The 26,298-nt window shown below is 43.3% G+C and overlaps 2 protein-coding genes across 2 annotated transcripts in view; one reads left to right on the top strand and one right to left on the bottom strand.

Moving 5' to 3' along the window:
* LOC149068031 (apolipoprotein D-like) overlaps positions 1-13,709 on the top strand; it is a 38,672-nt gene extending 24,963 nt beyond the window's left edge. Inside the window, exons 4-5 of the mRNA XM_089251782.1 lie at positions 13,099-13,233; positions 13,321-13,709. Of these exons, the coding sequence (XP_089107908.1) occupies positions 13,099-13,233; positions 13,321-13,502 (317 nt within the window). The 3' untranslated portion in view covers positions 13,503-13,709. The remainder of the gene's footprint in view (positions 1-13,098; positions 13,234-13,320) is intronic.
* Positions 13,710-17,231: 3,522 nt separating this feature from the next.
* LOC149068030 (apolipoprotein D-like) lies at positions 17,232-25,838 on the bottom strand. Its single transcript, XM_089251667.1, has 5 exons — positions 25,644-25,838; positions 19,218-19,345; positions 18,901-18,986; positions 17,547-17,642; positions 17,232-17,415 (listed from the first exon to the last, which is right to left on the bottom strand). The coding sequence occupies exons 1-5, from the start codon at positions 25,755-25,757 to the stop codon at positions 17,282-17,284; spliced, it is 558 nt and encodes a 185-aa protein (XP_089107793.1). The 5' UTR covers positions 25,758-25,838; the 3' UTR covers positions 17,232-17,281.
* Positions 25,839-26,298: the final 460 nt, after the last annotated feature.

Here is a 26,298-nt window from a genome sequence, read left to right as displayed (position 1 = left end):
CAACTCACTAATTCACTCTAAGATTTTCCATTTAAAGCATTTCCCCGCTACAATGTTTTTGTGACAGGTTTTTTGAAAAATGTTATAAGCGGGATCCACTGTACTTAGAGTTGAGACTGCAGAAATAAGTCGTACTAAGCGGGAACGTTAAAAACGGGATTGACTGTAATCGGAATAAGTGTGTGTGTGCATAGTTTTAGATCACTTCATTAGAATAAAATCTTTTTTTAATGTTTCTGTCGAACTAGTTCACATGTTTTCTATATTATCATATTTCTATCCACGTGTGACATCTGTGAGTTGCCGTGATTTTTATTGATTAAATTTAGTTCAGTTGATGTAGTTATTTTTCTTTTCCCACGATATATCTTGCATGTACGATCAATCAATATCGTTTATGTATATGATCGTATAAGTGCTCATTAATTTATGTATGATTTTACTAATTTTCCCTCTTATGAAACAATCAACTTCCTTTGGTTTGACAATGCCGTAGTCCATGCACTGTGCTAATAATACTCAGGCGAGATTAGTTGTAGAGACCCTTCCTAGGATAGAAATCCCTCGGGATAAGGACTTACGATCACCTCCGCGCCGAGCCCGGTAATAATAATGACAATAGTTCTACTGAAGCTATATATTATTATAGTGTTGGTTATGTCGGCGTTTTTTTTTTACGTGTAGCAATCCATCACTTGTCAGTGGTTCAAAGAGGACGGGTTTTTTTTTAACTTGTTCTGGCGACTGGTAGACGACTCACGTCTTTCATTGTTCAAATTTCATCAAAAGTTTCTCCGCATGTCTTTATAATGTCCATCAAAGAGAAAATCGCCACTTAGCAGCTTGGTGGAAAAATTAGGGATAAACCGCCAACATTTTAAGGCAAAATTTGTCCGATTTTGACCCGGTTTCTTGTTGCATCCATTTTGTCGCCATTTAACAAGTTGGAGAAACAAATGGGAGATACAGCGCCAACATGGAGGGCGCGGCAAAATTTGTCCGATTTTGACCCTATTTCCATGTTGTCCGCATATGTCCCGTCCGATTTTGACTCGCTACCTTTAATGCGTTAATAGTTAAACTTCAATATAAAACGTTCTCCTGCAGTAGAATGAACACTTACTTTTGTCGAAAATTTAAATTTTTTTAATACAGTGAAACTTCGATACAACGATATTCTGCGGACCAAGGAAAAATATCGTTGTAGAGGGATTACCTTTATATCGAGAGGCAAAATTATCCTTACGTGTGATCGAATTTACGCTGCTGTCGTCATCTTTTCGACATCGGCATCGTTAATACCATCAGAAAATGCGCTTTTATGTATTTATTCGCCGCAAAAAAGATCGATTTCAAAAATCTCCTAAAAATACCGTTGTAGAGGGATTTATCGCAGTAAAAGCCATCGTTATATCGAGTATCGTTGTAGCGAGGCTTAACTGTATTTAAAATAAAAGTTGAGAAATTGCATACTTTTTTTTTTAAAAAAAAACAGTGATGACAATGAGATATCAACAACCAATAACGTTTGTGAAAGAAAGATTCTACATTCCTGTAACACATTTTTACGTTCACAATTCGGTACTCGTTTCCTGATCGCTGGCGGCCATTTTGTTAAAAAACTGTTTGTAAAAAAAAGGCAACTTTTGTTTAAAAAAAAAACACTCCCATTTCTTGGAAAAATTTGATAATTTCGGGCGAGAGGGAGACTGAATTATTGTTCGCAATTCAGCGATACCGCGTTTTGGCTCTACTGCAGAGATTTTCATTCAGTGTACTCTACACTGAATAAAAACGTAGCGTACACTGAATGAAAACGTAGAGTACACTAAATGAAAACGTAACGTAGAGTAGAATGAAAACGACTGAATGAAAACGTAGAGTACACTGAATGAAAACGTAGAGTATACTGAATGAAAACGTAGAGTACACTAAATGAAAACGTAACGTAGAGTAGAATGAAAACGACTGAATGAAAACGTAGAGTACACTGAATGAAAACGTAGAGTATACTGAATGAAAACGTAGAGTACACTGAATGAAAACGTAGAGTACACTGAATGAAAACGTAGAGTACACTGAATGAAAACGTAGCATACACTGGATGAAAACGTAGAGTACACTGATTGAAAACGTAGAGTACACTGAATGAAAACGTAGCGTACACTGAATGAAAACGTAACGTAGAGTAGAATGAAAACGTAGAGTACACTGAATGAAAACGTAGAGTACACTGGATGAAAACGTAGAGTACACTGATTGAAAACGTAGAGTACACTGAATGAAAACGTAGCGTACACTGAATGAAAACGTAACGTAGAGTAGAATGAAAACGTAGAGTACACTGAATGAAAACGTAGAGTACACTGGATGAAAACGTAGAGTACACTGATTGAAAACGTAGAGTACACTGAATGAAAACGTAGCGTACACTGAATGAAAACGTAACGTAGAGTAGAATGAAAACGTAGAGTACACTGAATGAAAACGTAGAGTACACTGAATGAAAACGTAGAGTACACTGAATGAAAACGTAGCGTACACTGAATGAAAACGTAGCGTACACTGAATGAAGACGTAACGTAGAGTAGAATGAAAACGTAGCGTACACTGAATGAAAACGTAGAGTACACTGAATGAAAACGTAGAGTACACTGATTGAAAACGTAGAGTACACTGAATGAAAACGTAGAGTAGAATGAAAACGTAGAGTACACTGAATGAAAACGTAGAGTACACTGGATGAAAACGTAGAGTACACTGATTGAAAACGTAGAGTACACTGAATGAAAACGTAGCGTACACTGAATGAAAACGTAACGTAGAGTAGAATGAAAACGTAGAGTACACTGAATGAAAACGTAGAGTACACTGAATGAAAACGTAGAGTACACTGAATGAAAACGTAGCGTACACTGAATGAAAACGTAGCGTACACTGAATGAAGACGTAACGTAGAGTAGAATGAAAACGTAGCGTACACTGAATGAAAACGTAACGTAGAGTAGAATGAAAACGTAGAGTACACTGAATGAAAACGTAGAGTACACTGAATGAAAACGTAGAGTACACTGAATGAAAACGTAGAGTACACTGAATGAAAACGTAGAGTACACTGAATGAAAATCTCTGCAGTAGAGGCAAAACGCGGTATCGCTGAATTGTGAACAATAATAATCCAGTCTCCCTCTCGCCCGAAATTATCAAACTTTTTCCACGAAATGGGAGTGTTTTCTAACAACAAAGGTCACCATTTCCATCATGAATGAAATGAGGCTAAAGACAAGCTTTTACTAAATTTCGAAAAGTAAATCCGCTTCCTTCCCCCTCCCAGAACCAGTTCAGATAAATAATAAGTATTCGTCGTTTTTGCAAGAAGTGAAAGAGTTCGCCTAACAAAAGAAGTGGGGGGGGGGGGGGGATCAGCCAGTGTCATCTTAAACGCATGGGCCCACCCGGGGGTCTCACGAATAGAGGGGTCTCAGAAAGATGAGAAGTAGTTAAATTTTTCGAGAATTTCTAAGGTGGGGCCTCAGGAAAAATCACTTGAATCAGAGAATCAAACACTTCGACTGTTTCGCGACCCCCAATTGACCAAAGGATCATACAAAATATTGGTTCTTCTGTCGCAATTTTTGATGCAATGACTGCTTGCCAATGCGAGTTCTACTTCACCCACCCTTAGATTTGTAGAAACCGTGACCGTACTTGATGCTGTGGTTTTTGAAAAGCCGCGTGTAGCTGCTTTCTAAAATTGTAACAAAATGTTTCGGTAAAAGCAGGCTTTTTCTACGGAAGAAATCAGCGTATATAATGTTTAGTTTTCCAAATGATAATACAATGGCTTACAGAATTGTATACAGCTGCTTTCCATGATCGCAAGTGCTGAGCAGGGCTGGAATTATAGGGAGGAGAAGGGAGGGCAATTTCGCTCGGGTGTCAAATTTCACGTGGGAAAAATCATCGAATTTTACAGTGGTCGGGGCAGCAAAATCACGTTGACCCACCCCACAAAAATCCTGTTACCGCCCTGTCGCTGAGGATTACATAAACATAGACGACAATGTACGAACTGAACCTAACACGACAAATATTGGCACCCTCATTGCAAATTTCAGAGAAAGTCAAAAAGAACATGAACGTAGTCATTTCAGATGAAGAACAGTGTGGGGTGTGAAGTTTCGAAGAAAACTCTAATAGAACTCTCGTGAATAATGTGTGTTATTACAACCTCTGACAATAAAGTTCGGTGAATAGTCCTGTAACATTAACGTAGATGAAATGTTAACGAAAGTTACCTTACTGTCCTTCGAAATAGTCACCTCCCGAGATATACCTCTTTCCTTATTTCGTAGAATGCGATGAGTTCGGAGATCCGCTTTTCTTAATTCTGTGGCCACGAAGACTATACTTACAATGAATGTGTTCTTTTCAATGTATAATATACACTGAAGAGCCAAAAAAAACTGGTTAATATATATCGTGTAGGGCCCCCGCGAGCACGCAGAAGTGCCGCAACACGACGTGGCATGGACTCGACTAATGTCTGAAGTAGTGCTGGAGATAATTGACACCATGCATCCTGCAGGGCTGCCCATAAATCCGTAGGAGTAAGACGGGGTGGAGATCACTTCTGAACAGCACGTTGCAAGGCATCCCAAATATATTCAATAATGTTCATGTCTGGGGATTTTGGTGGCCAGCGAAAGTGTCTAAAGTCAGAAGAGTGTTCCTGGAGCCACTTCGTAGCAATTCTGGACGTGTGGGGGTGTCGCATTGTCCTGCTGAAATTGTCCAAGTCTGTCGGAATGCACAATTCACATGAATGGGTGCAGGTGATCAGACAGGATGCTTACGTACCTGTCACCTGTCAGAGTCGTATCTAGACGTATCAGGGGCCCCATATCACGCCAACTGCACGCGCCCCATACCATCACAGAGCCTCCACCAGCTTGAACAGTCCCCTGTTGACATGTAGGGTCCATGGATTCATGAGGTTGTCTCCATACCCGTACACGTCCATCAGCTCGAAGCAATTGGAACCGATACTCGTCAGACCAGGCAACGTGCTTCCAGTCCTCAACAGTCCAATGTCGGTGTTGTCGGGCCCAGGTGAGGCGTAAAGCTTTGCTTTGTGTCGTGCAGTCATCAAGGATACACGAGTGGGCCATCGGCTCCGAAAGCCCATATCGATGATGTTCCGTTGAATGGTTCGCACGCTGAAACTTGTTGATGGCCCAGCATTGAAATCTCCAGCAATTTGCGGAAGGGTTGCACGTCTGTCACGTTCAATGATTCTCGTCAGCCGTCCCGTTCTTGAATGATCTTTTTCCGGCCGCAGCGATGTCGTAGATTTAATTTTTTACCGGATTTCCGATATTCACGGTACACTCGTGAAATGGTCGTACGTGAAAATCCAAATTTCATCGCTACCTCGGAGATGCTATGTCGTTCCCATCTCACGTGCGCTGACTATAACACCACGTTCAAACTCACTTAAATCTCGATAACCTGCCATTGTAGCAGCAGTAACCGATCTAACAACTATTCCAGACACTTGTTGTGTTATATAGGTGTTGCCGACCGCAGCGCCGTACTTTGATTGGTTCCATATCTCTTTATTTGCATATGCATGCCTGTACCAGTTTTTTTCTACTCTTCAGTTTATATAATATTTGAATGCACCCTGTTTATTACTATGCACCGCTGAGATCTCCTATACATTTCCTGGAAACAAGTCTTCTTTTGGGATGAAGTTCAAAAGCCTCGCCACGTTTCGTTGCGTGTCAGGAATATCGTCAAATATCTTTCCTTTCAATGCGAGTTTGAGTCGTGGGAAGAAGTATGGAGAAATGAGCCTTATCTGGCGAGTATGGTGGATGTTCAATTTGCGCACCACCCCCCTTTTTTGTCAGGAACTGCTTGACGACATTGGCTGTGTGAGGGCGAGCATTGTGGTGAACAAGAAACCATGAACCTTGTTGTGCGTACTGAGGTCGTGCCCTGCGCAGACGTTTCATGAAACGGGTCAAAATTTCAATGTACCTTGCAGCATTCATCGTCGTTCCCTCAGGTAGAAATTCCTTGTGGATTTTCCTGTTCATTTTCCTGTTCTCAGTTAAGAACCAACGCACTAAACAAGCACTTTTTAAAACAAGTCTTTCGCGGAACACAAACGACGCTCAACTGAACAACGGCGGCGGCAGATGGTCAACGCCTGCCGCTACGCATGTGCAGCGTTTTGCTTCGCCAGTGTTGCCAGATCGGCCGTTCTGACTTCATTCACCGAACTTTATTGTCAGCGGTTGTATTTTACATACATTTAAATTAATTAGTTTATTTTTATTCTACTGTACTTCAATTACATGCGAGATCGTTACATAATTCCACACATTATGATTCGAACCCGGGTCGAGTGTCAGATACCTTCATCACTGGACTACACAGTACGTCTTCAAACTGGGTTTAGGACGACTAAGGAGAGAGATATTTAGAATATATTGGAAACTAGTCTGATTTCCGTTATTATTAAGGAGAAGTACGGAGGTTGGTCATGCGGGGATTCGAACCCGGGTCATCGGGATGAGTGTCAGATGTCTTCAGGTATCATTATGTCAATTGAACATCTATTAAGCGGAAACCAGTGTTCAACGGGGAAAAAAAAAATCTAGGTCCCTCGCGATTCCGTTGAAAACGGGTTTTACTGTATCATCAACTTCATCGCTGACAGAATCACTAAATTTGATTGTTATCGATCCCGGTGCATAAAGTTAAGGAGATGAGGAGGTGAAACGACACACCGTGTCGTTTTTATTCAGTTTCCCGGGCTTTGAGGTTTTTTAGCAGCGCCGTGTGAGAGAGAAAGGGAAACTCGAGTCGTTCAAGTCATCTCGACTCTCACGTCGAAGCTACTCGAGATCGATTTGAGTATCATCGAATGAGTAGGGTGCTCGTCGGTTACTGTTAAAAAAATTACCAAAAAAATAAAATGGCAGCCGAATCGGAACGAGCACTGTGAAAAACCATCAACAGCGGTGGAATTTTTGTCTCATCTTATAATATACTCAACCATGGGTCCGCGGACCGAATGTGGCTGTCGGAGTCGTCCGATGTGTGGCCCGTGACGTCACCGTTTTTTTGTAAAAATAAACTAAGCAGCAGATCACTTCAGTGACATCGTGGCACATTCTCATTTCAATTAAGTGATCCGCGTGTCACATTTATAGATCATTTAAGCAACCCGCGGTACATTTAAAAATCCACTCAAGTGGCCCGCGACACGTTTTCAAACCATTGAAGTGGGTCCGCCCTTTCGAAAAAAGTTGAGCACCCTTGGTTTACATCTAATCTTCAGGGTCTGGCCAAAATGCGAGAGAGAAAGCACGCTAGAGGCGGGTTTTACTACAAGCAGGTTTATTTGCACCGCGTGAACCGAATAGGATCATTTCGCGTCGAGCAGAAACGTGCAACAACTTTATCACGCTACGTGTTCGTGTTTTCATAGCGTTGCGCATCAGCTGTTATTTGGTCTGCATTCTTGACTGCATTCTATGATCATTTTTTGATCATTTTTGATCAGTTTTGTCGCACCACGGTCATTTTTTGCACACGAGGGCTAATTAGACCGGGACCTACAATTTATTGCCGATTCCGAACGGCAGGCTTGTTTCTTATACTCTCATCGAGAGGTTGGTACGCTAACCCCTCGATGGGGGGCCCCCTGCGGTAGCAATTTTTTGCTGCGGTCAAGTCGCCGTTTTTGTTGTATCTTTCTATTACTGCATTCTATTACTTGCTCATCCTCTTCGGCAGCGAATCGTACTTTGGCCATCATTTCGCGAAATAAAAAAAAAAGAGAGAGACAGAGAGGAAGGGAAAGAAAAACATACACAACAAAAATTAAGAAAAGTAGGGCGGAACGCGCTGCGCACGACGCAGTCGACTCCTCCAGAAGCAGTCGGTCAATCACGCCCGACGGAAAGCGCTGGCGTGAGGCGCGTTGAGCTCTGTAGGAATACAGCCATTCAGTCATTTTTCCACGGTGAGTGGACAGCGCGTTGCGCTAGGTGATTCACGTTGCATGCAGCGCAGAAACGTAATCCTAGGACAACCCTCCTTAGACTTTCTTTCTCGGGTTTTGGCATATCAGTCGCTTCACATGCAAGCTTTTGGCAGGAAATTTGGATTATCTCTATTTAACGAATCGGCGATAATAATATGGTAAAAGCGCACGTTAGGAAAAGGAAGAGGAAAAGAAAAAAAAATACAAAAGCAAAAGGTATAAGGGGTCATTCAAGTATTACGTCAGCATCGAGGGGTAGTTTCGGATTTGCGGACTTTTGATGACAAGTGGGGGGAGGGGGTTTGAAGGGATTGCTTACGTCATCAACCACCCCTTTTTGAAGATAGTAAATATTCTCAGCTGCTGACGAAATTTTGCTGATGGGGAGGAGGGGGGGGGGTCAGTGTTTTGCTGACTTTTACTGACAGGGGGGGGGGGCAAGGGGGGGGGTCAATAATGGCTGAAAATCTACTCACGTAATACTTGAATGGCCTGTAATAGATAAGGTAGATGAGAGTTTTTGTTTCGAGTGATTTTTTCACCCTCACGCTCCACTTGTGTTCTTTTACTCTTACATGACGTATCTACTGTATACAGTCAAATGCGCTTTGCTCCGTTCAACAAGCTCCGTGCTAACAAACGGCACCAAAAACATTATGGCTTTTCTAGAAAGTTCAACGCATTCGTCACCCCGGCAAGCCCAAAAACCGACTAGGTTCACCACCCCGTCATTGAAGAGGATCTTCAGAGGAGTATCTATCTGATGCGAGCTCTAGCAATTTCTGCTTTTCTGGAATCGACAATCAAAAGCCGGTTCAAAATGCTTTGAAAGGATCAGATGTCCACCGATCACCTATTTCCGACTCTGAAAAATATTTTGCAAACGAGGATTTTAATCCTTCCAAGTGGCCGACTGTAAAATTTAGCTCGGCTTGTGACAAGAAATCGTGAAGTGTTTCAAACACTTCCCAAAATAAGGACTACCTCGTGCCGAAGTTCAAGCAGGCACGTCAGGACTTTACCCCTGGACAACCACCTAACTTCGGTGTGCAAAAGCAAAGCGTTGTGAAGAATGTCCATGTCTTCCCACAACAATTTAAACAACCTATAATTGGTAGAATTCACCTTGACAAAGTTGACAACCTTGACCGCTTCAACAAGAACGTTTCGCAAATTTGGAGACAACGGTTTCGATGCAGAGATCTGTCTGTGAATGTAGCAGTGAGTCCATTTTATTTTGGGGGCAAATTCTGCCACGTGTGCTCGAAGGCCTGAGTAGTAAACTTCCGTGGATCTTCCTCCATCTGTGGTGAGCCCAATGCATTTTGACCATTGAATTCTTTTTCCAAGGGAATAATGATTAATTGCTTCAAATAAGTCTAACAGTCGTACGACACCTTCAATGGGTGACACATACAAAAAATATCCCTCGAATTCTGTCTTTCAAGTACTCTGTAATTACAAGTAGCTCAGGATACTGCGCAACGTCGGTACTTTTGTCGACTTGGATAGACAAAAAATTCACAACCTTTGACGTGACTTATGACTGTGCTCTCAACATCGTCTGACATGTCCTGCATTCTTCGAGACACCGTATTACTTGACAGGGGTATTAGACTCATTATAAGAGCACTTTCCTCTGCAAACATGCATCTGACAGCATCTTTTCACCAATATTTTTTTCCTCGTCTCGCAATACGATAGCTAATGTAGTTGGAGGTTTCGGTAGCTTTGGCAGAATCACTTTTGGAAGATTCAAAATACGTTTTTACGTTTACAGGTGCACGGTATTTCATTTTGGTGTTTCAGTCCGCTTCCGTACAGATCTAGTTTTTAGCCACTGATCCATAGCGCAAATCACGTGAGTAGTAGGTACTTGGTAGAAAAGTTGACGTAGCAAATTGCGGGAATAAAACGCACACGTTTCAATACAAACGCCCACAACAAAAGTTAAACACAACACGAATTAATTCTTCGTTTATATGCACACCCCGGCATGCGTTAACAATCAAATCCAAAACACTGAAGAAAAGTTAGCCGAGAGGAAGGAGTGCGGGAATCCGGATCATAGGTTGTTCAGATAAAGGGTTCTTTATTGCCATAATTGATGACATCGAATCAGAATAGATGAATGTGGTAGTAGTGTTGTATTCCAGAGCCTTATTGCTAGCCATCAGCAAGGCAAAGAGCTCCGCCTGGAACACCGAATTTCATTCATTCAACTCGCAAGACCATCTGTAGAGGACTTTGTTGTGTTGAACGACGACGAATGCTGCTGCTACTCCACCTTCCATCTTTGAACCATCTGTGAAAATCAGAAAATCTTGCCATTTAGGATGACAGGAAGTATTTCTGATTGCAATCTGGCGATCAAGTGGCCAAATCGCCGGATGCAGTGACCAACCCCGTGATCTTTTGTTGGATTTGCTGTGGGAATAAGGTAACATTATCGTTCAATTTCACCGGCGATTTATTTCGCAGCAGCAAACTGGCCTTGGCTTCAAATTCTAAAACTAGGCTCAATGGGGGAAGACCTGTTATGACCTGAAGTGCTGATGTCGGTGTGGTCGAATATGCTCGAGAAATGTGTAGAGCAGGTAACCTCGTTGCAGAGAGTCCAGGCGTCTGCGCATTTTTTCCCGTCATCTTAGTGCCCCATATAACAGCTGCATAGCAAACGATCCTTTGAGCCACCGTTATGTAAAGTGTTCTTCTCATTGGGGAACTGATTCCCCAATTTTTACCGGCTGATGCCCAGAAGGCTGGAAGAAGTTGATTAGTCCTCTTGGTCATTTCCCCAATGTGAGCGTGCCAGTTTAATTTATCATCGAAGAATACGCCAAGTATCTTGATTACTTCTAATATCTTGATGAAAGACTCCCCTATCTTTAGAGATGGAGGAGGTTTTGGTGAAATCCAGTGATGTTTGTGATTTCCACTGATTTCTATTATATATATGTTTAATTCTGTGGTGATCTCCATATGGATCCTTATAATGTTGTGTATCCGTTGCAGTGTCTTTTCTATATTGGACAGTGATGTTCATATTGATTTGTTGCGGACGCAACCCCTCTGTTATAGAAGATTTTATTGATAGGGAAATCAATATATTACAACTGACAATATTAGTAGAAAACCTCTACCTACTTTTAAATATTCCTTTTAATGCTTTTTAATCATTTTGTTGTTTTTTTAGATGGATGGCCGCCATTACCATTTTCTTTTCGCGTACCCCCCCCCCAACGGCCTCTCGCGTACTCCCGGTTGGGAACCGCTGCTATAAAGCTTCGTGGTGGTGAAGAAAGAGAGAAGGGGGGAAAGAAAATATATATAGAAAGGGAACTTTTGAATTCATTCCACTGGAGTTTGGACGTAATATTACGTCCGTGATAGTAAAGAGGTTAACTTTAGAGAGTTAACTTTCTGACCAACCTGGGGTACGCAATCTTTTCATTCCGCAGGCCAGATATGCGTTAGGGGCCGTTCAAGTATTACGTAAGCAAATGTTTAGTCATTTTTGACCCCCCCCCCTTTCCAGCAAAATTTCGTCATCAGCTCTGCCCCTCTGAATCCTAACTCATATTTTCATAAGGGGTGGTTGATGACGTAAGCATTATCCAACCCCCCCCTCCCCCCTTGTCATAAAAAGTCAGAAAATCGGAAACCCTTATTGCTGCCGTTCGCGGGCCAGAAACTGGTATATAGTATTATGTATGGTCATATATGACCCGTATTTTACGGGACATTCCCGTAATTTCGGTCATTTCTCGAAGATTTCCCGTATTTTCGATGAAGTTACTTTAATTTTTCATCTTTACTGAAATCTAGGATCAAAATCATTTTTTTATACAACTTATAAATTATATAATTATAATTATAATTAATTATCACAATATTGAAATTTTTCTACGTATTTGTTTAGATATTTATTTTTTGCACAAACTTTTTGTCCCTGTTAAGCAACTATTTTGACCCACCATGATTTTTGCAGAGGAACTTCATTTCCGTCATTGGCGATCTTTCAGTGATAAGTGACATTATTTGACAACTTATTGGCACCGTCCCGTATTTTGTTTCGAACACATATGGTCTGCCTAGGTGATGTATATACTTTTCTGCCAGATCAACTTTCACCAGACAGAGGTTGTGCAGCCCTACTGTTCAACTTTTATACAAAAGCATGGACGGAGATACGGGGGGGGGGAGGGAGGGGCATTGCTCCCCCAGCGTCAAAGGTGGAGTCGACTGATCTAATGTATATATGTATATATGAATTGACATCATCATCATCATCTGCCCCCACCCCCAGCAATGATGACCGTGCCCTTCCCCCCAGACTTCCAAGTCTATCTTCGCCTATGTACAAAAGGCACTGCCAGATCAACTTTCACCAGACAGAGGTTGTGCAACCCTGCCGTTCAACTTTTATACAAAAGGCATTGTAACATCAAGTGAACAGCGTCCACAGCGAGCAACATGCCAAAAAAATGTTTATAGAGCACTCAAATCTTAGCAGATAGATGGCAGTACTTGCAATGCCTCAGTTAAATGCGATCGGTCGGCCGAAGCTGATTTTCTGTTGCCCCCACAGAGACAGGCCTACAACGGTGCAAATCTTCAATCACTACACTTCACTCATAGTTCGAAAAACAGCTGGCAGATGGTAGCACTGTAACAAGAATTAAACAGAAACAGGTTCAGAACACGTACATCCAACATGTGCCAATTCGTTGAAAGTTCCGTAGAGGAATATGGACGAGGTGCATGGTTTAGTAGTGGTAGTTAAACGGGATCACGACAGGTCCCGCACGCCTTGGACAGGTAAGGTAAAACTTCAGTTCCGACATTCAGAGCAATGGTGCACAGATAATGAAATTCGATTCCGAACGTTTCGTCCCTGTACTCGGTAGAAATCTTCAGAGTCGGCTTTCTAGAAATGACTAATTCCACCTAATATATATATATATATCTGTAATATCATCGATGATTTGAAACTATTTCGGATAACTAACTAATGTCTTTTTCAACTCCCTCAGCGCTCCCCACCCAGAGCACCAATCACGTGTTGTTCACGGACTACAACAACGTCGCAGTGGTATGGTCGTGTAGGAACGTCGAGCCACCCCTGCCGATCGCTGGGTTCGATTTCCTCAGGAATCTCACGCATACAGGTAAGATTTCCCACCAACACATTCCATTTGGAGGTCATACCGCACAACGTTGTGGTAAAATTTGATTTTGGTAACCATTTTTTTTAGAAAACTTGTGGATCCTGTCAAGGTCGAGGACCATCGACGACCAGACCAGGAGGCTCGTGTACGAGTTCCTCGACCAGAACGCGATCAACAGAAGGAGCTTGAGGAACGTCTCACATGACAACTGTCCATCCGATACCAGCACCACTACTTCGACGCAGGCGACGTCTGAGGAACCCTATTAGACCGTGGCAGGTGTTTTCGGCGCCAGTATCAACGTGGAGCACCAATCCGCCAATCACCATTTACTAAGAGTGCATCATCCATTCCGAATTCATTTAGCATCAGTAGTATCAGCACTACGGCCGGTTCCGTAAAGCGAAATGCGTTTTTTTTTTTTACACGTCCTATACAAACATATTATTTATTGAAATAAAACTGGTGACATATAAGTCTGCGTATTGTGTCTGTGTCTTGGAGTAAGTGTTTTCCCCATATGGGGTAGTCCGCGGACCTCAAGGGAACCCAGTTTTCAAAACGAAGCGGATAAATAAGCCTCAGGGGGTGTAAACATAGTGCACGCTGGTTTCCGATTGTTCATGTGGGCGCCGTTGCTGATTGATTAAAAACTCGAATTTCAGGTTTTTAACCAATCCTAAACGAGCCAATCTGCGAGCTGGCTCGCAGAATCATAAACCAGCGTGCACTGTGTGCACATCTATGGACGAGGTGCATGTGTGGTTTAGTACTAGTACTGTGTGCACACCCTATCACGTCTTACCCCCTAAAATTGTCTTTGGTTTCCTCGGTATTTGACCGAAAGTTCTCGAGAAAGTGCTGATTGAAACATGCGATTTTAGAAAACGACAGATAGATGGCGTTGTTCACCTCTCTTTTTTTTAAGTGATGCAGTAAGGTTGTTTCTGAGTGACACCTGGAAATGGTTCAATGGACCTGACAGAGTCTGTCAGAAACGCATGTTACACTCCATCTTTGAATTAAACGCATGCACGAAGGGGGGGGGGCGGTTCTAACCCCCAAGCCGAGATTATATATTGCTGTTTTGCAGAAGAAATTTTTTTTGAACCCCCCCCCCCCCCGAGAAAATTCTGCGTACGCCTATGCATCTGGGATGTGTAGATCTTTGCCCAGCCGTTCGGAATACCATTGAACGTTGCAGGAAGGACCGGACACACCCCGCTTCCCATCTCAAGGAGATATCGAAGCGTTCCCGAAAGATGGGTGCATCCGGAATGTTATTAAGTTATTAAATATGGATATATATCCATATAAATTTGTATAACAGAATAACAAGTCCAATTACAGGGGTATATAAATCAACGGAATAATTATGATAAATCATGATCTAAGAATCGAAATCTAAATTGATATTATACCGTCCTTGGAACGTCTGGACTCGATAATCAAAGTTCCGTTGGTGGCGGTCCGTTCGGAATACCACTAAACGGAGCCCGACTATGATATGGAAGGGCTCTGGGTGAAGCAAAAATCCTAGAGCGCCTGCGACTAAGGTGAAAGATGTTTGATTATCCGAGATGAGTGTATGTTGCTCAAGTTTGGCGGCCCTAAAAGTCACGAGGCCCCGAACAAATACCTCTCTTCCTAATGCGGAAATCGGGCCCGACCTACTATATTACTACTATATAGTAGGTCGTGGCCCTCCTCGAAACTCTTCGACATCAAAGTAAGCCCTGGGGTGTTGTCAGATTATCGTGTTATGTCAGACATTGGACTTCGATTAGGTCAGAGGTTTTAACCACGAGTCGACGGATACTTTGAAGGGGTCTTAAGGGTCCGTAAGCTGGGATAAGAAAACGATTGGGGGGGGGGGAGGTTTCCGATTTGCTGACAAGGGGGGAGGAGGGGGGAGTTTGGATGACGCTTACGTCATCAACCACCATTTATGAAAATATGAAATATTCTTAATGCCATCTTACCCGGTGCCCCAAAAACGAGAAAAACCTTTCGATGGTTTGCGGGCACCTGAACTATAACATTCTCATTACTGATAAGTCCTCCAGCAGAGACACTTTAGTGATCTCGGTTCAGCGGTTCTCGACCAGTGCTCCGCGGAGCTCTTGGGGCTCCTTGTGCACTTCCCGAAGGCTCCGCGGCCACGCGAGGATAATAAAATAAATCAATAAATTTGATAAACAAACAAAAAAAGTGGCCTAAGGGTACCGCCATAGGCATAATATACTGAAAAGGGCTCCTAGAGTTAAGCAGGGCTCCGCCATAGAAATTATACACTGGAAAGGGTTCCGCTAGTCAGAAAAGAATTGAGAACCGCTGTTCTAAACGTTTCGCGGATCCAAGTGCTCTGGAACTGTGTTACGCATCACTCAAGTGATCCGTAATTATATGCCGCGGATCACTTAAATAATCTGGGCATGTGCCGTGGGTAACTTGGGTGATGTAGAACCGCACTGGGGGCCAAAGCTCTAAAACTGTGACAGATGTCACTCAAGGGATCTATCTCTAAATGTGCCACGGATCGCTTAAGTGTTTTGGAACTGCGTCACGGGCCACTTGAGGGATCTGCGGATGTTCCACGGGCAGTGTCATCTTAAGAGCATCGTGGGCCCCCGGGCCAAGTGATTTTTCTGAGGCCTTACCTGACGAATTCTCAAAACTTTCAACCATTTCTCATATTTCTGAGGCCCCTATTCTCTTGAGGCCTGTGCCCCGGGTGGGCCCATGAGTTAAGAGGGCACTGGCTACGGGCCACTTAAATACTCTGCAATTGTGCCACCGGTCACTGAAGCGATCTGTAAATGTGACGTTTACAGAAGTTTATTTTCACAAAATTAGGTTTGAGGCGCAGGCCCCCATCAGATGATTCCCAGGGCCACACTTGGTCCGCGAGCCAAGGGTTTACCATGTATGGCTTAAAGGGTGGGTCGCAATGAATTTCTTAAATTTTTAAGTTTTTCAAATAGCATTGAAATTAACAACAATCGATTATAATGACATATATAAAGGAAATTTTAATGAAAAAAAATTTATATATATTTTTTTCGCATTAGAAAAATAAATTTTTGATTGTCAGAGAGAGGGGGGAGGGCACGAGCGCCCCCTCCAGCCGCGTACTTCTCTGATCTCACCAATTATGAGTTAGAAGGTAGAGCTGATGACGAAAATTTGCTGACGAGGGTGGTGGGCTCAAAAATGACTAAAAATTTGCTGACGTAATACTTGAAGGGCCCCTTTAAGAGATAAAATTTGCGGACGTAATACTTGAAGGGGCCCCTTAAGAGATAAAATTTGCGGACGCAATACTTGAAGGGGCCCCTTTAAGAGATAAAATTTGCGGACGTAATACTTGAAGGGGCCCCTTTAAGAGATAAAATTTGCGGACGTAATACTTGAAGGGGCCCCTTTAAGAGATAAAATTTGCGGACGTAATACTTGAAGGGGCCCCTTTAATAGATAAAATTTGCGGACGTAATACTTGAAGGGGCCCCTTTAAGAGATAAAATTTGCGGACGTAATACTTGAAGGGGCCCCTTAAGAGATAAAATTTGCGGACGCAATACTTGAAGGGGCCCCTTTAAGAGATAAAATTTGCGGACGTAATACTTGAAGGGGCCCCTTTAAGAGATAAAATTTGCGGACGTAATACTTGAAGGGGCCCCTTTAAGAGATAAAATTTGCGGACGTAATACTTGAAGGGGCCCCTTTAATAGATAAAATTTGCGGACGTAATACTTGAAGGGCCCCCTTAAGAGATAAAATTTGCTGACGTAATACTTGAAGGGGCCCCTTTAAGAGATAAAATTTGCGGACGTAATACTTGAAGGGGCCCCTTTAAGAGATAAAATTTGCGGACGTAATACTTGAAGGGGCCCCTTTAAGAGATAAAATTTGCGGACGCAGTACTTGAAGGAGCTCCTTTAAGAGATAAATTTCTGGAATTTAAAGACTCAAATTTTAAACAGGAACAGTCTTTATTCAATGGTACACTTCGTACACCACGTCCTATCTTACAACGATAACCCTTCAATCAAGAAGCATCGCAGTCTTGAACGGTCTTCTCCAACTTCTTGGTGCTGATCTGCTTGTCGTCCAAGAACTTGTATATCTTGTCGACGGTCTGCTGTTCCAGAGTCGGCTTCCTGGCCAAGATCCAAAGGTAATCTGAAACGAAACACCCCGGCAAAGAATGGCGATCAATCGGTCGGGTGGCATTCAACTTCAATGGAGGACAGCGGCGTCTCCTGTGGTACAAGCTCAAACCTATACAGTAGTGCGTACGGATGCGTACTTACCGAAATGAACGGCGTTCAAGACACTGAAGCACGAATAGACGACGGAGTAGTTCTCGTAATCGGTGTCCAATACCCAGTAGTTGGACTTGAAGGGCACTGGAAAAAAAGAGCGCAAGTGTCACACGTGCCAATTGTGTCGCATCATCACCAAACATAGCCTCGATGTCGAACGTAGGCTTTGTTACGACAACACATGCATCTTACATTAAATTAGTTGGATTGAACAGTGGCCAGGCGGGCCTCAACAAAATGTAAAATGTGACCCGCACTGATATATTAACATATAACTCGCACAAATATATAAAACAAACTGCTTAGATCAAGGGTGATCAACCAGGGCCGTCTTAAGAGCATCATGGGCCCCCAGGCCAAGTGGTTTTTCCTGAGGCCCTACCTGGTAAATTGTACAAAATATCAACTAGATCTCATTTCTGTGAGGCCCCCACTATTCTCTTGAGGCCCGCCGGGCCGTGTGGGCCCATGCCTTAAGACGGCACTGTGCTCAACCTTCATGCAAGTACGGGCCACTTTATTATATAAAAACAGTATCGCGGGCCACTTAAGTGATCAGTAAATGTACCGCTGGCCGCTTGAGTGCTATGGAAGTGTGAGCGGTTAATATAAGTGATGAGGAAACTACACCCAGGGCCACTCAAATGCTCTAAAAACTGTGCCACACGGTATTTTAGGGATCACTTGGATCGTGGATCACTTGAATCATCTGGAAATCGGCCGCGGGCCGCTTGAGTGATATTGAATTGTGCCGCGGGTAACATAAGTGATGTGCAACTCCACCGAGGGCAACTCAAATACTCTGAAACAGTGCCGCGGGTCACTTGAGTGATCTGTGAATGTGTCGCGAACTGTCCGAGTTGTATGAAACTGTGATAATCTGGATAGATAATCTGGGAATGTGCCGCAGGCCCCCCCCCTTAAGTGATGGATGTGGAATTGCAACACGTTTCACTCAAGCTATCTGTGAATATGCCGCTGATCAGGCCCTGTTTTTCACATAGGCGTACGAGGACCTACAAATTTTCATGGCCCCAAAATTGACTGCCACGACTCACGTGTCGCTTCTCTCTCGTGCCTACGCCTCTGCCTCGAAGAAGACTATAAACAAGCCTCCCACCCCCCTCAAATTTAATATTTGCCCAGGGCCCAAACTTATACCCGGTACCCCAAAGAAATGTCCAGGAGGTTTGCGTACCCTCCCGAAAATCGTGCCGCGCATAAATTATTTTATTCTTTTTGCGTACGTTCCCTTTCCTCCAATGGGCGGCCTCTCACGTACTCCCGGGGTGCTACAATGTTAGGAACCGATGCAATATTTGACCACCGCCGTGCAACTTACTGTTGTTGAATTTCACCAGAAGCTTGGCAGGTTCGTTCTGGTCCGGGATCGTGGCTTGACCTTCGATACTTTCCGGTTCACCGCTCCTGAAACAGATGATAAATGTACGTGCGTTATCGCCATCGTTATTGCATAACGTGAAGAGCTAAATCGGGCGTTATCGATAAGTGCTTAGGAGATATGTGACGTGCCGAGTCAACAAATATATATATATATGTGTATCGGGAAATACGTAGATAAGTCACACGTTTAGTTGAATAGCACCATACATTGGGAATATGTGAAGAGTCGACGGAATTCTTTTATAGTGTTATCACCTTATCTTGACTCCACTGTTGACGACGCGGACGTGATCACCTTTGTCTTCGTAGAGTGCCTTGTTGCACTTCAGACCCGCCTCGAAAGGCACGGGGTTCTTCTCGATCTCGTACCATTGGCCGACGTACTGCAACACACAGGGGGGGAATGCAGTCATTAATAATCCAAGTCAAATTATAAAGGAAGTGCAGAGATTATGGGGGGGGGGGGGGTTGAAACAAAAAAAAACAGTCGGGTTATGTGAAACACCGGGTTTACTCAGCACCTCCTACAGATAGGCCTCTAGCCATAACGTGTTTGCCATATAAGTGTTTGCCATAAACGCCATTCAGACTACCTAGCAAGTTTGTCACATTTTTGAAATACGGCACCCTATCTCGTTTCTTCTTACTTTGGCGTAGAATCTTCCTGGTTGGCTCACAAATACCGCATACTGATTGGATGTGAGGGGAGGGGGGGTTACAGAAATCGCCAATTCTGAGCCCGATCATTTCTTTTCCGCACAACGATGATACTGGCACGAGCAGGGAATTTTTTTCCCTGAATATTCTGAGGGGAAAATGGACTACTTACTTGACGTCACAAGGAGAGTGCGGAGACTTTCTATCTCTAGGAGGTGCTGGTTTACTCCGACTTCAGGTGCTGGTTTACTCCTCCTAGAGACAGAAGGCCTCCTCAGTCTGCTTGCGAGTAAGTAGTTTAGGTCCGATCGTCTATGTATTGTACACCCACGCTGAGTCAGCACCTCCTAGAGACAGAAAGCCTCCTCAGTCTGCTTGTGACGTCAAGTAAGTAGTCCATTTTCCCCACAGAATATTCAGGGAAAAAAACATTACCTGCTCGTGCAAGTATCATCGTTGCAAGGAAAAGAAATGATCGGGCTCATCACTGGCGATTTGTATGCCCCCACATCCAATCACTATGCGGTATTTGTGAGCCAATCAGGAAGATTCTACGCCAAAATAAGAAGAAGCGAAATAGGATGCTGTGTTTCAAAATGTGGCAAACTTGCTGGATAGTCTGAATGACGTTTATGGCAAACAGTGCACTGTTTGCCCTGAACAGCCTCCTAGAGCTCTTTTTTAATAAGTGCACAGCAGCACTTTAAAAGAAAATATCATATTTCCCAACACATTTGCTGCGATACGTGCTATCCATCATTTGGATAGGGGCTGGGGGAGGGGGGGGGTGGTTGTAATGTGGTTATCTTTCTCGTAGTGCAACCGGCAAGGTCTATCACAGCAAGGATCCGTAGAGAGGCAATGAAGGTGATCACTCCTCCCAAGAGAGCTATAAATACACTTCCACAAAAGTTAAGCACGCGACTGCTTATATAACATTACGACACCGCTTTCACGTTGCCACTCTAGATTGCATGGTCAGGGGGACACAAACGCGTGGCGCTCGCGCATACAGTCCCCTTCACGTGGAGCCGTCGGCGCTCAGTACCAGCAGATATTGTCTTACCAAGTGATATTGCACTCCTTGGAAGTAACAGTTGTGGAGGTCGCTCGTCGATTCCACTTAGCTACTATAGCAATATACCGATTATGAAAACAATTCCCAAGCAAGTCAAACGGCTGACCGGATACATGGGTCCAGTCAGAAAGGGTTACCAACCCCCCCCCCCCCACCCCCATCTGATGATCGGTATATTCCTATAGCACCCAAGCGGAATTCACTTTTACCACTGTTACATCCATTGTTGCAGCATCACTTGGTAAGTTAATATTTGGCAACACTGTGTGCCGAAAGCTCCACAAGAAGGGTCTATGTGCCCGAGTACATGCATTTGTGTTCCATGAACCCTCCAATCCAGCAGGACATGGTTAAAGTGGTGTCGTTATGTTATACGTATAAGCCGTCGCATGCTTAACTTTTGGAAGTGATTGTAATATGGAAAAAAGTTGTCGTGGCCCCGTATTTTACAGATCATTCAAACGAATATTAACCGCTTCCCAACACGCATTTCCCTCTGGACCCACGCCTAACTTGTCATTGTTTGGCGCAGCATGACTTTGATGGTCCACGCGCGAGTGAAGACCAAACTTTGGTTTATATGAAAAATGTTTGGTTTTTTATTGGTGCACAGGCACCTCCGGATTGAATTACAGTTTGGCATATGTGTGTGTGTGTGTGTGGACCATCACAGTTACGCTGCGCCAAACAATGGCAAACGGTGTAATGTCTTTTGCGGTAACATTTGCGTTAGCCAGGTTGCACTATGAGTATAAGCCGACCACATTGCAACCCCCCTGCACCCCTTCGAATGATTGATAGCACATATCGTAGCAAATACGTCGGAAAATGGATGATATATTTTTTTTTCCTTTTGGTGAAATGCTGTTTTCTTTAGGCGAAAACACTATTGCGATTCAATTGCGCATTCTACGACCGCGAAAATGCTTGTAAGTGTCGTTTTTACGTGGGGGGGGGGGGGGGCTAGCAAGCTATAGCCGAGGGCGGCAAGTTCAGAGGGGTGGCAAATTTAAGGAATGAGTGGCCAAGAAAATTAGTAGAATGGGAGGAGGGAGGCAAAATTTGTATAACCCTCAATAAATTCGCACCCAGACAGCTAGGAATTAAATCAGTGAGTGACGAAAAATGTGACCTAGAGAGTTTGCAGGGACGTGAGTGAGCGAAAGAGTGACTTAGAGCGTGTGCAAGCATGTGAATGGCCATAAAAGTGACCTAAAGAGTGCGAAAGTATGTGACTGATCAAAGAGTGATCTACAGCATGTGTAAACATGTAAGTGATCAAAAGACTGACCCATAAAAATAAGGAACCATGTCAGTGAGCAACCAAGAGAGCGACCTAGAGTGTGGGCAAGCATATGAGTGACCGAAACTGTGTGCAACCATGTGAATGACCAAAACAGTGTGCAAGCACGTGAGTGGCCAAAACAGTGTAGAAACATGCGAGTGCCAAAACAATGTTCAAGCATGTGAGTGACCAAAAAGGTGTGCAAGTATGTGAGTGATCGAAACAACATGCAAGCATGGGAGTGACCAAAAGAGTGACTTAGGGACATGCAAGAGGGGGGGGGAGACCAAGTGGGTTATTGCGCAGGGTGGTAATTCGTTTTGATCGAATAATGTATAGGTAGAAAGAGGGAAATCTCGAGTTTCACGCAGTTGCCGACAGGTAGCGCCAACGCTCTTCCTTCTGCCGCAACTTCAGTGTTTGTCAGTATTGGCTTTTCCCACAGTTAGAAGCCGATTCGGATGACTGTTTTCCAGCAGGACGGGGCACCGCCACACTGGAGCTTTGTACGTTCGAGAATTTTTGAACAAGCGCATTCCTAAACGATGGATCGGCCACACGGGACCTGACGTTTCAGTTCACCTCCAAGATTTCCGGACCTCGCAGTGTGCGATTTCTTCTTGTGGGTGTTTATAAAAGAATGCCCCCCCCCCCTCTTCCAGCTACATAAGCCGAACTGAAGATACGCATAACAGCAGCAGTGGATACAAACAGGCTCGCAAAAGTTTAAGAGAGAGGAATTTGACTACCGTATACACATATGCCGTCCATCTCAAAGTGGACGTACTGAGCACCTTTAATTTGGTTTGTAAATAAAACTTTATGGTTAGCCATGTAATATAAAACTCATCTTAAGTGTCTATGTTCAATATTTTTCGTAATATACGCATTCTCAAATCGGATTGATTCTTTTTGAAACACCCTGTATTTAGAAACAAAAATTGGTTCTAATGTTTCTTTTTTAAGCATTTCCTATCAGTTTGCTTTCAGAAAACAAGAAAAGAATTGAATTACATGTTATTTTCCAAGTTTTTTCAAAATGTTTTGGTTCGAGACGTTGGAACTGATGCAGCGCTCACTTTATAGCCAGGTTTTCCTGGAAGCAGGTTTCTACAGCGCGTGCAGCGTGAACTGATTGGTCAAGGAAGAAACAAAAAACAACTTGAATTTCAAGTTTTTAACCAATCAGCGTTTCCACGCTGCACACGGCGCAGAAATCCTACTCCTAGGAAAACCCGGCTCAAGCTGTTCACTTTTTCGATGCTGTGCTTATACCAATGCTTTTTGTTTTTCATGATAAAATTTATGCAGTAAACCCCCCCCCCCCCTCTTTTGCAGGCACCGTCGGGATTAAAAAAAATTCATCCGTAAAAGAGAGGTGACCGTTAATTAGGGGGGGGGGGGTTAGAAATGCATCATTTTGAAGTGATATTACTATATTAATATAAGAGTGAAGTTCTGAAAGGGGATCACATCACAAAAGACTATATTTTTTTCCTCAAAACCCAACTTTCTTTTTCGTCTCACTGATTGTGTGATGAAGATCGGAGAAGCAGATGTGCGGTGATGGTGGTGCAGGTTGTGGGGGGGGGGGTGTCAACAGAGGTTCGGAGGTGTAAGACAATAAAGTTAAGGTGGGGGAATGGTTTGGACGGTTTATGTCGGACGAAGACAGTTTATTACCTATCCCTACTCGTGACGCCGCACCCCACGCCCACACGAGAGTATATTTCGCACGGGAACGGAAGTTTTGTGACGTCACAGTGCCAGCTCCTAATTGGCTGCTCTGACATAAACTCAATTTGTTCTATTGTGAATAAATTTTTTTTTAGTCAATTACATTGGTGCCGGGTATTTTAACACACATGAAAGCTGTTTTTGATTGCATTTTCAAATTTTATATTTGGCATAATTTATATTATATTGCCATATTTTTTAATAATTACAAATTTTCGGAAATTCGCGAATTTAGTCATGTCAAACCTAGAAGTTTCACTTCTATCGTGTGCGAGATTCTCACTTTTTTTCTTTGCACCATTGCGTTCAAAAAGTTCCGAAACTTATTTTATAACGGAAGAATGAATACAGATAGAACCTGTTTTTTTTGGTGTTTGTTTCGAGGTAACTATCCTGTAATTATGCATTTCTACCATTGTCATACAAAGATGTAAATGCGGCTTGCAAGCATAGGTGGACTTGGAAGTCTGGGGGGGGGGGGGGGTAGCACGATTATAATATGATGTCAATTTATACATATATATATATATATATTATATCAGTCGAAGACTCCACCTGTTACGCTGAGGGGGATGCAACCTCATTCTCACCTCCCGCATCTCCGCCCATGTTCTGTCCTCCGGTGATTTTGTCGCTGCACTTCTTCGGAACCTGAGAATCATTGCCCTCAAGCAAAATTGTTTATCTGAGGAATGTGATGTTTTGACAGGTAAATCTGACACCAGGAGGGACCTGTGAGCGTCGAATTATCGCGCGTTATCCATGACTTGGCCTTCCAAAGACCTGGTCGCTTGTGTCTCACGAAATCATGCAGGCGTTTAAGGACACATCACATCGAAGCTGCATTGAGAGTGTTTCAAAACTTTCAATAAGTTTTGCATCACTCACAAGCATTCTCTCTCTTTCTCTCTCTCTCTCTGACACTTCCATAACCAGCTTATTCCCATGATCTTGCCCCATGTGACTTTTTCCTCGGAGAAAGAATTTGCATAAAGCTGCGCTCATAGTGAAGCGAAGAGGTACCTACCAAGAATTTTGACTAGGAAGAAACAAATGCATGAGGGTGGAGAAAGAGATTTCCACACACAGTCAGAAGGAGGAGGATAAAGAAAATAACCGGAGGGGTTCTGAAATGTGCTGATGATGATGATCCCTCCGCAGAACAGGGGAAGAAAGGAAAGGAAGAAATGGTCCAATCAACAGCAGGTGAAAATGAAAGCAAACAGGTTTGTTCAACTCGCGCACCTCGTTGAGTGGCCCCCTTCCTCTCCTTTCCTTCTCTTCTTGAGTATGTGTGCGGTAGAACAAAACAATACAGCTGTTTTCATCGCTAGTCTCTAGTACCTCTTTGTCGTGCCCGAGTGGCATGGTGGTAAGATGCTCGTCTACCATCGTGAAGGTTGTTGTCAGGGTCCCGGGTTCGAACCCCTTATCGATAAGATATTTTCCCTAACGAACTCGAGGCGACCACCGATAGACAGCGCCTTCGCTTCCATCCCATCTCACTAATGGCAGTAAATTGCATTATAGCGATATGGCCAGAGTTGGTGTTTGGTGAAGTAGTAGTACCTCTTTGTCGCAGCATTATGTGTACCCCCCAAGGGGCAACGATTCTCAGGTTCCGAAGAAGCGCAGCAATGAAGGCACTGGACAAAAAAAAGAGAGCTTGCACACAATCCGCATTTGCATCTTAATATGAACAATGCATGCAAAAACGCATAATTACACAGGGTATTTACTTCGAAGGAAACACCAAATAAGCAGGTTCTACCTGTACCAATTCTTTCGTAATAAAATAAGCTTTTCGGAACTTTTTGAACGCATTAGTACAAAGGAAATCATTATCCGGCCTTAAAAGGGGGTGACCATTAAATGCGGTTTCACTGTATTTTTAATTTTTTACAGCCGTTATTTCTTCACTCACCTTTTTAACGTCAAAGTTCTTGACGACGTCGACGTTTTCGCATCCCCCGAAACTGATTTCTTGTCCGGTGACGAACAATAAATGAAGGCAAACGATAGCCAATGTCTTCAACATCTTTGCTATTATCTATGGAGAATATCACTTGTATATGATCCTTGTTTCAAACCTTGCAACTGCTCAAGAGACTGGTGGTCGTCTCGTTTTTATGTGTGTTATCCCTTTTCCTCTGTTATCGCGCTGAGATATGACGTCATAGCGATAGTAATTTTACACGTAAAAACACGACGAAGCACTTCTAAAACTCTTCTTCTTCCTCCTCCAATGTCAATTACACACCTGGTAAATTGTTTTGAAAAACAATGTTTTCTGTCGATTTTTTTATGACCAAGGATTTCCTTATCCGTCATTCAAGGACGGTCGGAGTTTGCTCGACTTATTTGCAACTGATTTGATGCAATTCTGTGGCATTTGACCCCAGTGCCGGCCGCTGAGTGGCAAACGGTATGAACTCGGTGGGATTCTTGGAGACGGGATTACAAATACAAAATACAACGCCACAACAGGCAAATTGCCCAACGAGGTGGCTGACTTAAGAACATCATGGATCCCCGAGCCATTTTTTGGAGGCCCTACCTACTACTGCTACACCACACAT

Source organism: Pholcus phalangioides, unplaced genomic scaffold, assembly GCF_987345545.1.
Source record: "Pholcus phalangioides strain wild (caught in Gottingen) unplaced genomic scaffold, Ppha-v1.0 ptg000027l_1, whole genome shotgun sequence".
Taxonomy (NCBI): Eukaryota; Metazoa; Arthropoda; class Arachnida; order Araneae; family Pholcidae; genus Pholcus; species Pholcus phalangioides.
This window is presented reverse-complemented; position numbering and strand designations above follow the sequence as displayed.